Below are 15,058 nucleotides of genomic sequence, written 5' to 3' on the forward strand. Positions count from 1 at the left end.
GTTGAAAAAATTTGGAAGACTATCATCGGGGAAAAAAATATATACTGGGGAAAATTCCGATCGTTACGGGAAGTTTTTCCTCAACATTTAGAGATTGCCCAGACAGGGGACTCCCATTTCCGTGTGATGGAGAAGGCTCCTTTGCAATTTTTCCTGAAATACAATCATAAATTCACGCAGAAAGATCAACATCGTGTGTGTAACCTCTGTCTGCCACTCAAACATAGAAGCGCCGACAGCGAAGCCTGTATGGGGTTCAAGTCAAAGACACTGAAGGCAAGAGAGAAGCAGAGACAGAAGCACTATGCCTTGCAGGGATAGAGGCTGACACCATCCTCAAGAGACCTGGGTCTGAGGAACGATGACGAAAACATCACGGAAGGTGCAGAGGGAGAAGCTTTGGACGCAGACATGAAAATAGTCGAGGTCGAAGGGGAGTCACTCAAGATGAAAGACCAGAGACATCGGGTAACTTTGAAAAAACATTAGTTGCCAGTCTCTAAAATCAGACTCAAAAGTACAAAAGGGAGCCTCGACGTATAAAAACGCTGAACCAAGGCAGACCGAGAGACAAAGAACCACCCGGATTCCTGGACATGTACACCGCAGAAGGCAAGTCTCCCGAAAATACAACGTCGTTGGTAAAAAAAAAAAGATCTCAGGAAGAGTCAAAAATCTCAATGAACGATGATGAAACGAAAATAGACTGTCGACACTCGACCCCGAGGAGCACCCAGCGGACATTGAAAGGAAGAAGCCACGTCTCGAGGATCTTGTACCTGCCGGGGATGGCTGTAGCGATGTTGGGGCGGAGGTGGGGTTAGTCTAGGTATCCATGAAGAAGACTCCGTCTGGCGAGAGTGTGTCGAGGAGGTTCCCGATTTCTACTACGTGTCTGTGCAGGGAGTGCATGTTGAGGGGGGATGCATCTCAAGGCTTCGGTTGTAGTGGCATCCGGTGGGAGGGTGGTGGCCGTGGGGGTGCGGAGGTTGGTGAAGGTTAGTCGCAGGAGAACTGCCCGTGGATGGTGTTAGGGATTGACAGCTGGCAGTTGTTCCTTCGGAGGTTGAGTGCGTGGAGGGCAGCTGAGTTGTAGCGGTGGGTCGTCGAAGGGCCAGGGTCCCTGGCTCTGGTCAGGTCGCGAATGGGTGCAGACGGGCTTGCCTTTGGCGCTCTGAAGCACAGCAGCTGCCATTAAATAGGGAACGGGGGAGGGAAACACAGCTGGGGAGCAGGAACCGGCAGGGGGAGGGGCTGCGGGGGCAGCAGCGGCAGGAAAAAGGGAAGCGAGAACAGGCGCAGTGAAAATGGAGGACACAGCTAAAGGTACAAAATACAAAAGACCAGAAAACCGGCACAATAATAGTGACAACAGAAAACACAGACAAAAGACACGTGGGCACAATTACAGTAAACCGACAAAAAGACAGTGAGAGAAGGCATCCGAGCAGACCAGCAGAATAGCAAAGCTCTCTCACTGGCCCACCAGGGATAAGGTGCAGGCAAGAGCCTGCGGGGGGGAGGGGGGGGCCTCGAACACCTACCTGGAAAGGGGTGTAGGGGGCAGTGGCAGTGGCGCAACGACAGAGCTTCTGGGGCTGTGAGCGCAGTTCCCTGACCAGGAGACTCAATGACGTAAACTCTAAACTGATTCCCCTGAAGCAGGGATTGACTGTTATCCGTTGGGGCCTTCGCCTCCAGATGATATTGCAATGTACAGCCTAGTCATCAGAAAGGCTGCAGGTAAGTATAGTGATCAGCTGGAAGAGAAGACTCGAGCATGCTCACTACTAGAGATTTTAATCCCATCACAAACATGTAACCAGTTTCTTTCAATGCTACCCAGTGTTCTGGGCCAAGGAAGGGAAGCTTTCAATGAGCCTGCTACATACAGAGCGAGAACACAGAGGGCTGATAACAAATATAAGAACTCTTCAAAAGACAATGCATACATTAAGGGAACGGTGCCGGCTGACTCCATCATTACCTCCACAGCGAGGAAGTTAGCCAGTATTCCATCAACTTTCTGGCCGCCTCCAGACAAGGAGAGTAAGAAGATGGATCTGATGGGTAGAAAGTTTGAGAGGAACGTAGCGAATCAATGGCGTATATCAAACTCCAATTAACAGATCTACGTACCAACATTGGGAGGAGATGGCTGAGCTCATAAAGTATCTACTAGAGCAATATAAGAAAAGAGCGGCAAGCCTAGACGAAGAAGGCAAGACCATTGCTAACACATGCTTAATATCAGCATTAGACGCATCAGACACCAAGTCGCCACGGGATGGCAGTAACAACATTGACGCCACTCTTGGCTATGAATCTCCAGATTCAAACCTGAGGTACAGGCAAACATTATAAATACACCCTTTAATGTAGAACAGCTGTTTGGAGGCACCATATATGAAATGCTGGAACAGCTCAAGAAAGATAACGAAACAGCAAAATCCATGGGAGTGTTTCAATTTATAGGAAACCTAGGGAGTGGAGCTATATCATCAAGCAGACATACAGGAAGAGGTATTTTCCAGAGTAGCACAACTCAAGGTTTTCAAAGTAGCAGCCAACCAACAGCACCCTAGCAACCCTGGCAATATCAGCAGAAAGGGCGCCAGTCCTTTTAGGGATGATCACGTGGGAGGAGAGAACTTCACTGGGGAGGTACACCCCCACAAATAAGTGACGTGGCCAACGAACAACCTCTCCCACAACACCAGTGGAAGGCAGAATAAAGAACTTCCTTCAGGAGTGGAGGAGGATAACGTCAGACAACTCTGTTAAACATCGTAACATTTGGATATCGCATAGAACTGGACAAAATTCCACCAACAATGGGACCAAAGAAAAAGGTCCATTCAAGCGAGGAAACATCATGTTTAATCGAAGAGGTAGAGGAATTGCTGGAAAAGAGTGCAATAGAAAATGTGCCCAGAAAAGAGATCAAGAAAGGAAATTACTCAACATATTTTCTAATACCAAAAGTAGACGGATCACTATGCCGGATTCTAGACCTTTGATTCATAAACTAGTTTATAAAGGCGCAAAGATTCAAGATGACAACTTTACAGGAGGTCGTACCACAGTTCCAAAAAGGAGGTTTCATGGTAACGATAGATCTAAAAACGCTTGCATACACATCCCAATGTATCTAAAACATCAAAAATACTTGCGATTTGTGGTGATCAAGACTAGCTGTCAGTTCAGAGTGCTGCTTTTTGGGATAAAACCCGCTCCTAGATTGTTTCCCAAACACCTAGCTACAGTAGCGGCACACTTCAGAAGGCAGGGGATTCATGTTTATCCATACCTGGATGATTGGTTAGTAAGAGCAGACTCCCACACCAAATGCAAGGCACATATTCAAGAGGTAATGAGGACCCTATTCGCACTAGGATTCTCTGTAAATATAGAAAAATCGTCAACCAATCCATTGCAAGAAAAGCTGTTTCTTGGAGCAAAAATCAATTCGATATTCGGGAATGTATATCCCAGCGAAAAGAGAATACTTCATGAAAATCACCTTTAACAGAGTGGATTATCTTGGACAGTGAGGGCTGTGGGGAAAAAGTTTGGAAAGATGGCTTTATTCATCCCTTTGATTCCACAGCGAGATTCCACATGAGACCAATTCCGGATTGGCTACAGAACCAATGGCCACAAGCGACAGGGAGCTGGGAAGATTTAGTGGTTGTCACGCAGAAACTCTAGGAGGAAATGGTGTTTCATATATAACGCAAGAAAGGACATTTGCACACCCAACTCCAAAAATAACCATTACAACAGATGTCTCACATATGGGTTGGGCTGCTCGCATGGGCTCACTCAAAGTCTGACGGGTTTAGAAAGAACAAGAAGCAGTCTAGCATATCAATGTCTTGGATCTAAAGACTGTTCCAAGCCTTAAAAGCTTTTAAGAGTTGTGGGGGAGATCAAGCTTAATCCAACCAATTCCACTACAATGTTCTACATCAACAAACGGAAGGAGCAACACTCCATCCTTTGCCCTATCAAAACTAGCCCAAGAAATCTGAAAGTAGGCAGTGCAGAGACAAATCGATCTAACTGCAGTTCATCTACCAGGGAAGAACAATGTAGAAGCGGATAGATTAAGCAGACAAACATCAAGCTCTCATGAATGGGAACTCATTCAATTGGTACTAAAACAGATATTTCGGAGTTTGGGAAACTCCAGAGGTGGACTTATTCGCAACCCCAACGAACACAAAATGCCAAAGCTTTGCATCCAGATAGCCACACCACCTGGGGAATGCTCTATTTTTAATAAATGCAAGAAGAGCAAAATTACTCTAATGCTAGTTGCCTCTTAGTAAGCGAGGCAAGCATTTTTTTCAGAACTAATGCAAATGGTGCAGGGCAACATTTTGAGATTGCCAAGATCTTCTGCTAAGGGGACAGTTCTACACCCAGAACCAGTGTCTTTCAGCCTGGTAGCCTGGCTCCTGAAGTCTTAGAACTCGGACACCTAGGCCTCCCAGAGGGCATAATGGCTGTTCTCAAAGAAGCAAGAAGGCCAACAACAAGAAAGTGTTATGTAGACAAATGGAAGAGATACTTTTTATGGTGTCAAAAAATGGTCTTATTATGTAAAAACACTAAAGATGCAACTGTGCTAAAAGTATCTTATGCACTTGCTGGACTGCAAGCTGATGTATGCATCCTTACAGGTACATATATCTGCGGTTGTGGCCTACACGAGAGGTCGTGTAGGAAGAACTTTCTTCACAACACCAGTAATTAATCATTTTTTTAGAGGGAGCAAAGAGATTTGTACCACCAAGGAGAATACCAGCACTCACATGGAATCTAAATATAGCACTCACGCAACTAAAGAAGACACCTTTTGAAGCTTTACACAAGGCTCATGCCGAAGACAGTCTTTCTGGTGGCTATAACATCACTTTACAGGGTGAGTGAAATACAAGCACTCACAATTCACGAACCAGATCTACACTTCCACAAGGACGGAATAGTCATCAAACAGATCAACAGTTCTTACCAAAGGAGATTTCACACTTTCACATAAATCAGACTGTACAAATTTCAAGCTTTTTGCAGACAATGTGAGGAGACAGTAACTAAGGTGCTATTGCTAGATGAATCTCACAAACTATTCAGCTTTGCCACAAAGGTGCAGGGATAAAACTAAATCCTACTCAAGAGTTCACTCCACAAGAAACGAGCAACCATTGCATTTCTAGCAAAAATACCCTTACAGGACATATGTATGGCAGTTACAAGAACGCCATGACAGAATACCACCAACTCATCAGATCCACCAAGGGACCTTCATCCAAGGCAAAATCCTTGCTAAACCTCAGCATCATTCAGGAGTTCACCAAACCCCCCAGCGAAGCCATGTATGTCAATTCCTCGCAGGACCTCTGCAACCAGCTCGGCTCCTACTTCCATCTGAAAATCAAGTCCCTCTACGACACCAGACACCAAAACCACTTTTTCCTCCAGCAACGACAGCCAGCCAACCATCTCCGCCTGGACCCTGGTCACCACTGAAGACACCACCACAACCATGAAGAGCATTCACTCAGGAGCCCCCACGGACCCCTGCCCTCCGCACATCTTCCACAGAGCCACCGCCGCCATAGCACAAATCCACAAAACACTACTGGACATTAGACATTCAAATGAACAAGGAAGCTTAAGTGGGACATAAAGTATTACAACACCTGTTTACAAATATAGGCTCATCTTCTTCCCAACCACTTTTAAAACTAACAAAACCGCTACAAAATCTATGCACAACTTGCAAATCCAGAAAAGATTCACGCTGGAAAACTAAATGGTTTCTTAGCTGTAGGAGTAGTTTTGCAACTTAAAGAATTTCTAGATTCACAAGCGACCCACCCACCTCCATCTACAAGATGAGAGCAGGAGGGGGAAAAAGTCTGAAGATGGCAGCCACGAGTGGGAGCTTCTGGGAAGGGCATGCGACGGCACAGGAAACACCGAATGGGGTATTCGTCGACGCCTAACGGGAAAAAAAAACATAAAAATAGAAAGGACTACTAATAAATTGGAGAAATCTAGACCCAACAACTTGGTGGGATATTGCACAACATGTGAATCCAGAAGATTCTTCAAGCTGCAAATTGCACTCTGACAGGCAAGAACCCATTTCGTTATTCAGCTTACAAAAAGGTGCTTAAGACCGGACAGAAATACAAAAATCCCTTTTCTTGGAAAACATTTGGTGGTCTAAGTGCTTTGCTGCGGCCGGAATTCTCCCGTGGTGCTGAGGAATTCCACACGTATGCGGTTCAGACGGCCCACGGCCGTCCTCCGCACACACCCACTGTGATGTCAGACTGCTGGTTCCGTCTGACGCATGAAAGGGGTTAAAGATATTTTAACGTTCAAACCTGGCTTTCTTAATAAACATTTCCAGACTGTTAACTAATAAATGTGGAAATAGTTCTGGGTTTAACGTCAAGAGTTGTTTCTGTCCTACTTTTTTTTTTTTTAACAAATTATTTTTCAAACAAAGTTTGCTTGTCCAACCTTGTTCCTTGTTAACCTCAGTCGCTATAACTTTATTGTAAGCCGATCCGAGATAATGACAAATGTTAAACATTTACAGCAAGTAAAAACTAGAATTGCCATCTGAGTGGAGCGATTGATGAGTTTCCAGTCGTTGTTCATACTGTACTTAGTAGGCAGTTCTGGTAGGCACTTGAGACATTTGATGAGTCCTGCAAGCCTTCAGTTGTAACTGAAAGCAGCTATCCCATGAATATGGCTGTACTTGCTCTACCTTTGAGTTGGGCATGTTGATGCTTTCAGCTGCATCTCTTTTCTTCTTTACATATTAGCAAACAGAATATCACTGTGTAATTGCGAAGTAGTTTCAATGTAAGGCTGTGCTGTATGTCTGACATCTAGCCCACATACAACCTTTTTGATCCTATTGCTGAAAGCTATAATCCTCGTGTGTCCTCTTTTCAGACACTGCAAGAAATTGTGCTGGGTATTTTACATCAGTTGAAGAATCCAATCTATGGATGATGCAACCTCAAGAAGCAGAAAGCTGAAACCCCGTCCACCAACACAGCAAGAAGGATGTGTCTGTTCCACCTTGGATATCTGCCTTGGGCTCGAAACAGAAGACACTTAAACATACAGGCTCTGCATTTCTTTTCTATATGTTGTGATTTGTTAATTTATTACATAGACTATGAAACCAAAGTAGAAACTGGAGCTTTCTGCATTATTCTCCAAGACCTCCAAAAAGAAAAGGGTTGACATGACACTGTACCTTACATTTCAGTCCTTTGAAAGAGCATCTAATGTTATTTCACTGAAAAATGCTTGAAGCTTTCAAATCAGCTGGAACTCTTGTTGAATCTCTAGTTTTCGAAGATTTAAGGAAAGGGACAAAAACTCAACCAATTCTACACACAACCTTTTACATTCAGTGTTAAAGGTAGGAGCAATAACACTTTTATTGTGCAATAATCAACATGAAAATGTGGCCTTGGTGTGTGAGCTTTTTTTTGTGCAAGGTGTGTTAATTAGGCAATAATGCTAGCATGGATTTCGTCACACAAAGAAAAAGAGCTGCAGTAGTATCTGGTTCAGGTGAATTATTGCTTCTATGGTCTAATACAATTACTGGTATCCGTCAGCCAAGAGTACGTGCTGTTGGTGGCAGCCAATCTGGGCATATCCATCCTACACCTCCCCTTTGAATGGCATCCTCTCACCCTCCATTCAAAACAGCCATGCAGATTAGTTTGTGTTGGTCCCAGGGGGGAGAGGTCTAGTCATTCTTGGTGGTGACGTTGTCCGTTGAGGCTTCGGTGCACAGTAACATCTGTCTCTGCTCTACAACTCCCTCTTTATACATAGAATCACTGGGTTGACAACATTTTATTTTTTCATGGAGAACTTGAAAACTCTAAAATCGTGATGAAACTGCATGATTGTTTTTTATAGCCCTCCTTTAGCAAGGTCAATCTCTATGTATGTATGGGCTGAGTTAACAAGCATAGTACTGTCTAAGAATAGAACCAGACACCAATTGCCTTTGGTTTTGAAATGGTGGAATTTGGAAAACAGCAAAAACCTGATTCTTTTGTATTTCTGTCTCTTAAAAGAGAAGCCTGAAGGGTAAAGTCCTTGCCTTTATTGACTTTATGTGCAAAGTGTGTTGTTGTCATTGGTTTGGGCAGCACTGACTCGTGACGCAAACATTCTGCCCTGTGAATGTCCTTCAAGGCGTTTTATGTGATGAAGAGTACACTTTATAGGGATAAGCAACAGCTCACAGCTTCTTTGCCAAAGGCGTACATTAGGGCAGGAGGAGGGGCGGACATTGGACTTAGTTGCTATTTCTATTTGATCATATTTCATTCTTATGCCAGCAGTATTGAACCGCAGGGGCTTTTTGATTTGTTTGCCAGGGATAGAAGCTTAGTACTGATTTAAGAGCCTTTCTCATCACTACCCCTTATAGAAATGAAACTGCAAGTTCTCTTCATTTATCGGTGGCAGTGTACACACATTAATATCACAACCCAGGGTGGCGCTAATGGCAGCCCCAACAAGATGGTAAGCGACTGGGGGAACATGGTATATGCGCTGCTGCTTCCTCCTCCTGGAGCACTTCAACAACACAAGGCTTCTCATGCAACAGATGCACGCAGGGCTTAAGTGAACAGGCGCTTAGTGCCCGCCCATTCACATTTGCTTGCTGGCTATTTGTTTACTTCTGTGGGCTTTGCTTCCTCTTCTGGTGATGCCCTGCCCTAGAGAAATGACCCATTTCTTGTGTTCTTCCACTGATCCCCTCATCAGCCAGGCCAGCTTGAATCTAGTGACACAATGAGCAAGGGGCCCACTTCTGGGCATACCCTGCCTAACTAGGGCGAACAAGCAAACACAAAGAGATGATGGACGGAGCGCTGAAACTTTTCAGACACTCACCCCCAGTCACTGTTAGATCTGCATTGAATCCATCATCGTTCTTTTGCTCACTTTGCACTCCAGTTCAGACCCAGCCATATGCAGATCAGTCTTACCCCTGTTCCTTGTGGGAACAGCCCAGCCCGAACTGCCTTTCAAGCTCCGCACTATTGCTTCTTATGCCTGCCATCCCAAGTGCCCTCTTTATATTCATTTCTTTCCTGCTATTAGTGACCCTTTACACTCTGCTTGTTGTTGTGCTCTGTGTAATGGTTTGGATGATGATTACGCTTGTGACAAATGTAGGAGAAGCGATTCAATGGCCATTCGCTCACAGGCTGAAATGCAACTACCGCAGGAACCTGGAAGAGACCTTGGATTAGCGGGTTTGTTTCTTGATACAGTGATAATTGGAGTAACTCAGTGGTGTCCAAAGCAAGTGCCTCGTCTGGCCATAAATGCGAGTCCTCCACAACAGACCCGCCTCATTGCATAGTTGACTTGTGGTCTCTGCTGCTTCACCAGACTCCTCTCCAGGCATGTGGTGGCTCCTGTCTCTGGTGTTCTGAAAGCAGATGTACATTGCGTGGAAACATGTTTCTGGCCACTACCTTCTTTCATCCTGCCAGCCACAGTGGAGCAGTGTCTGACATCTGGAGGTGAAGCTCGTCTTCGGGTGGAGCGCAGGCACCTGCAGGATAGCGCGCATGTTTAAGTGAAAACAGCTTTATTTTACACTTGGCCAAAACACCTCCAAAATCCAAACCTTCCCCGGAACCCAAGCATCATTCTTGCTTTGCTGTATTTACAATCGATAGCTTCACTTTAGTTCTCTTTTAGTGTGTCCCGGTGCAGCTGTTTGCCTTGGTTCGAGTGGCTTGGTGCACCAGTACCTAATATGGCAGCTTGTTGAACAGCGACTTCCCACTAATTACAAAGAATCGCACCAATATTTGCATTCTCCAGATAAAGGAAGGCACGTTGGATGCCATCGGTGTAAAGCAGCAGTGTTTATTAGGGTAGACACGGAAAAAGTTTGAGTAAAATTCTTGGCACAAGTGTGAGCTGGGGAGGATTACAGTCGCAAGTTCAGGGAGGGCTCTCCACTGCCTTTTGGCGAGGTTGGTCCTGTACGGATACCATATGCATAGTTTTGCCTGTGTGTACTGTTAATGTCCCTCTGCAGTGGTTGTTGAAGATGAGCACATTTCTGCCCTTGTGCTTTACTCCCACTGTTTGATAGTCATCCATTCACATCGCCCTCCTGTCTCTTGCTTTTTTGGTTCAGAAGGCCAATCAAGTGTATATTTAAACAACGGTCAAATCATTTAGATGGAGAAAAAGTGATGCAGAATATTTCTGAACAAGGTTTATGTGACTGACTCTGCCCTATAATTATCTAAATATGTTTGTTCAGAGTTATGCATGCTATAAAACACTGGTGTGTAACCGCGGTCCTCCTCAATGTCCTGTTAACAAAATTTCATCCACACAAGACCCATTTTCATACAGTGAATATCGGTGAAACTCTTTTCCATATGCCTTGCCTAACCTGAACATCTGCCTTGGACCCAGCCCTTGTTGCTACCCTGCTGGTAGTGTGTACTTGTTTAGTGTAGATCTGCATGTGTGGTGTGTGTTTTATTATTTTAGGCTGTTTGGACACGTTCCGGGTTTGCATGCTCGATGTGGAAGTTATATGTGCCTTTTGCACTAGATTACTATATCCTAAAATAAATGCCTCTTCTGGAAGTTGTCAGCGGCTGGGCAATGTGTAGGCGGTCCCTGTAAATGTTTATTGCACTTTATAAATACTCTTAACATAACTGCCATGAACTGAAGTGTTTCATCTTGTATAGAGACAGCTATTGCTTTACGTTGTATTTCTTAGCAATAATATTTTATAGCAGCGTTTTAAAGTCGTCTAGAAGGCATCTGTTTCATTGTTCTATACTGCTGCCCCTCCACTTCCCTCCGACCAGGATATTTCCTCTAACTCATGCTTGGGATGTAAAAGGTCCCCCTTAGTTTTATTTAATGAAGTGCCCGCTTGCATAGCACCCATGTATGCATGAACACAGGATTGAGAAAGGGTAATCTGTTTAGGCAGCCTATGCTTCCTTTCAGACCGACAATTTTTGGTTTTGGACTTTTCAGGCACACCAGCAGCATATCCCAAGTTTCCCATTTCATGTGTTGGAGTTGGATATATAATCTGTTAAGTGTGCGAATGTGCAGAGAGTAATGTGCTATTTATTCCCATTGAGTGTGGGGAGATGCCATAACCCACAAGAGGCAAAGCCTTGACGGTCATGGTTAGGGCCGCCACCCAGTCAGCATGATCAGTATTGTAATACCCCAGCCGGGACAAAAATGGAAATCGCCTAATGCCAGTATTTGTTTCCCCTTATCTGTGCAAACTTTAAATAGTTAGTAGAAAACAAAAGCACATTAAATATGTTCTAGATTTGCCTTAATGAGCCCTGGCTACTAATTAAAGTAATCACAAATAATTCAAGTAAAGAGATAAAGTTCACGTTAAAATGAATATAGACAATTTTATTTAGGTCCTGAGCCTTTGGAGAATATTAAAATGTGAATGAGTGGCCAGTTTTTCTTCTTCTCGGGAATGCACCAACCCTACCTCCACAGTGGCAATAAATAGAATATACATTTTGCACCACTGCATACATTGTTTATGCCGTGGCTTTAATATTAGTTTATAAAAATCAATTCCAGATTGTGAGGGGTTTATTATGTGCAGTAATGTAAAATCGCATTCAGAAGGCCTCTGGAGAGTTGTTTTAATGTTTAAAGTGATGTAAAGGGTAATTTGCAACCAGTAAGCTGTGATACATACTGATGCACGTTTCATGCTACTGTGATAAACTGGAATGTGACCTATGCACTGTAGTAATAAATTTGTGAATGTGGTTATTAGTACAGTTGCTGTAAGTAACATGAGTTTTTGGGCCACATATATTCTGAGCTTGACCACTCACAAATCTGGTGCACACTTCCAGGTTGCCCAGGGACCTGTTATTTCCCTTTTCTATATGCCCGTCGATTCATAGTAAACTAAGAACCACACCAGAGCAGTTCAAGAAATGTATTTAAAGTGACATGAGAAAGAGCTTGTTTTGACCCAATCAAATCTTTTCCAACTCCCTCACATCCGGCCCCCACAATGTGGCTCGTGCTGTTCTATGAATTGACAATTTAAGAGATAATAATCAGAAAAACGTAACAAATTGATATCTTTTAATTAGATGAACAAAAATGTATTTATTTGCAGGTTTTCATGGCATGATTTCACTTCTTCTGGCATTGTCCAAATGGGACTTGAATGAAACTGGGACACAAGCTGGTTCAATGTGTAATATTCATGCAGTAATGTGTTGAAAGGCATTGTGTTGCAATCAGTGCCACAGAGTTCTGTGTATCATTACTTTAGCTTCTCAGGGGACCGGGATAGTAAATCTACTTCATGTTCCAGGATATTGTTTTGAATGAGTTGGTAGCACGTGCAGCTCAATGCGGGATTGCTCTACTTCTAGCTAGTTGGCAATACCTTGATTCCACCCTTCAGTTTAAACAGGTTTAAATGCTGCTTTTCTCTCTGTGAAAGTCTGGAACAGTTGGTTGACAATCTAGTGTGATTTTACTTAAATGCAAACAATGTTTACATTGCCCTCCAACGTCTCACATGACATTTTCATACTTTATGATTTTGAAGAATAAGGGACAAAAGTGAACTGTTTATTCAACCTTGAAATTCAGATGGTACTTTGATAAGCGACTATTGCTACCATTCTCTGTGCGGCAGTGCCACCAAGTAAGTTTGTGTTAATCTTACCTTGTTGGAAGATTTAAAAAACACACAAAATAATTGCAATCCTAGACCCCCTGGGTGCCATTCCTTGGATTGACGAACATATAGACTACTATAAATACGTCTTTACAGTATATTTTAGAACAGATATTACATCAGAATTTGTGGCACACATTATATATTAGTGTTTGTTTTTAGCTCTTGCTACTATCCCCGCCCACCCCACCCACCATTCTCGGCAGTGACTAATTGTAACTGCAAGTCAGCAGTTGTTTGAAGCCTTTCAGTTCCTTGAAAAGCACAATTACGGCCTCTGCCCTTCTGTTATCTTTTCTTTCTTTCTTTCTTTCTATTCAAGATCAGTTATTCCAACCTAAATCCTGTGTTGAAACTGCTGGAATTTACATCATTCAGAAATGCAAACTCTGGCGTATGCTTTGTACTACTTTCAATCTCTCAAATTATCAGGGTTCTGGTTATTTTCCTGATGTGTTCAGAAATTACTTTTGCTAATAAAGACCTCTGTGTGTAATGAATTGAAATGAATTATTTTTGTATTATGGCTGTAATTCAATAAATGTACCTTTAAAAGAGTTAGTCTGTGTCTTCTCCAGTGATTTCATTGTACAAGGTTATAAGGTCTTTGTGGGAACTTGAGGTACATGTGCAATATATATTTATTTTCGGGTATAAAATGTGTATGCTTGGTGCCCTTCATCTGCTTGGTGCCCTTCATCTGCTTGGTGCTCTTCATCTGCTTGGTGCTTGGTGCCCTTCATCCGCTTGGTGCCCTTCATCCGCTTGGTGCCCTTCATCCGCTTGGTGCTCTTCATGCATAATTGTATAAAACGAAGAACGATAAGCAAACAAGATATGCATTGCACAGTGTGGCTAGGTGGGACACTACTCTTGTGTCCTGGATGGTATGGTCTGGCCCACCAAGGACCAGGGAACCCACAGCAAGGGGAGTCGGGGCAGGCCTGGAGCAACCAGGGGAGCCCAAGAAAAGCAGTGTTGACCCTCAAGAGGACCCACAGGCCAAAGGCACAGGAGTCGGGAGGGGACCTCGGGCAAGTTCACAAAGTCACAGCTTGCAGGGCATTTGGTGCGAGGAGGCTGAATTCCTTTGTAGGAAATGTGCGCAGAGGTTGAGGCTATATATAGCCCAATGCACTTGGTTGGGGAATGCCAACAAGTATATGCACGTGCAAAAGTAGGTGGTGCACAGGAGTTCAGATTATGCGGTCCCTACGAGGCATGCTGGCCTCAGTCTTGGTGAGAGGGCAGCTTGACCTCAAGGAACGTAGGAACCCACCTCCTGTGTTGCTGGAACCTTCGAAGTCCGCATGAGCTCAGGATCAGAAGACTGGTCAGGTGCATTACAGTGCCTGTGAAGCAGGGAAGCGACTCCTTCACCCAAAGGGAGATACTTTGGTTGTCCTTGATGCCCAACAGGGTCCTGCATGGAGCCTGAATGGTGCGTGGGTACAGACGATGCTTTGGATGGAGAGGGAGACTGTTGGGCCCAGTCGAAGTTTAGCAAAGTCCACAGTGTCCAGACAGTCGAAGTTCAGTGGTTTCTTCTTTAGAATCTTGTACATGTCGAATCTAGTGTACTACAGCCAGGTAAGCCCTTATCTACTTACGGGAGAGGGTTGGACAGATTCAGGAGACCCTCCTAGGGTCGGGCTTGGACAGTTGGGAGGTCACTCCTATGTCCTTTGTCCAGTTTTGTGCCAGAGCAGGAGCCAGTGGCTCCCAGAACTGGTTTGAGGTGGACTATGCACAGGGACACCAAGTGTGCCCTCGTGCAGACTTTCAGGCACTTGGAAGTGCCCCCACCGAGCCCCAATACATTAAATCCTGCCTGGTAGGTGGTCACACCTCCCTGTAACAGGATGCCTATTCTACCTTCCCCTGCTCGAGCTTGGCTCAGCAGCAGGGGGGCAGAAATGTGTCTCTGGTTGGCAGCAACCATTTTATGATGCCAGGGTCGAGAAAGCTGGTACTGGGAAGACCAGGGACCCAACGAAGCTCGCTTCAGAAAAGTAGAATCATGCCTCCCACAGCGGTTCCCGGTGTGGAGGTATGATTCCAAGGCGTTTGCTACCAAATACGACATGTTTCGTGCAGCCGTTTTCGAGAGAGCATTTACCGCGAGGTTATAATGCACCTCTACCTATATGTCTGGCCGCGTCACAGACCACCCGGGAGAATGGTTTCCGTAGGCTGCAGGGGTGCTCTGCTTATGCAGGGGCACCCTCTCACGTAAAACCCAACACC

The 15,058-nt window shown here is 44.5% G+C and overlaps 1 protein-coding gene across 3 annotated transcripts in view; it reads left to right on the forward strand.

The window, feature by feature from the left end:
• The window catches only part of LOC146869755 (max-like protein X), a 105,642-nt gene extending 92,270 nt beyond the window's left edge, over positions 1-13,372 (forward strand). For all 3 annotated transcript variants that reach the window (XM_085614184.1, XM_085614189.1, XM_085614187.1), the window contains one exon: positions 6,985-13,372. In XM_085614184.1, the coding sequence (XP_085470310.1) occupies positions 6,985-7,044 (60 nt within the window). In that variant the 3' untranslated portion in view covers positions 7,045-13,372. The remainder of the gene's footprint in view (positions 1-6,984) is intronic.
• The last annotated feature ends 1,686 nt before the right edge of the window (positions 13,373-15,058 follow it).

This window comes from Triturus cristatus, chromosome 1_1 (assembly GCF_964204655.1).
Source record: "Triturus cristatus chromosome 1_1, aTriCri1.1, whole genome shotgun sequence".
Taxonomy (NCBI): Eukaryota; Metazoa; Chordata; class Amphibia; order Caudata; family Salamandridae; genus Triturus; species Triturus cristatus.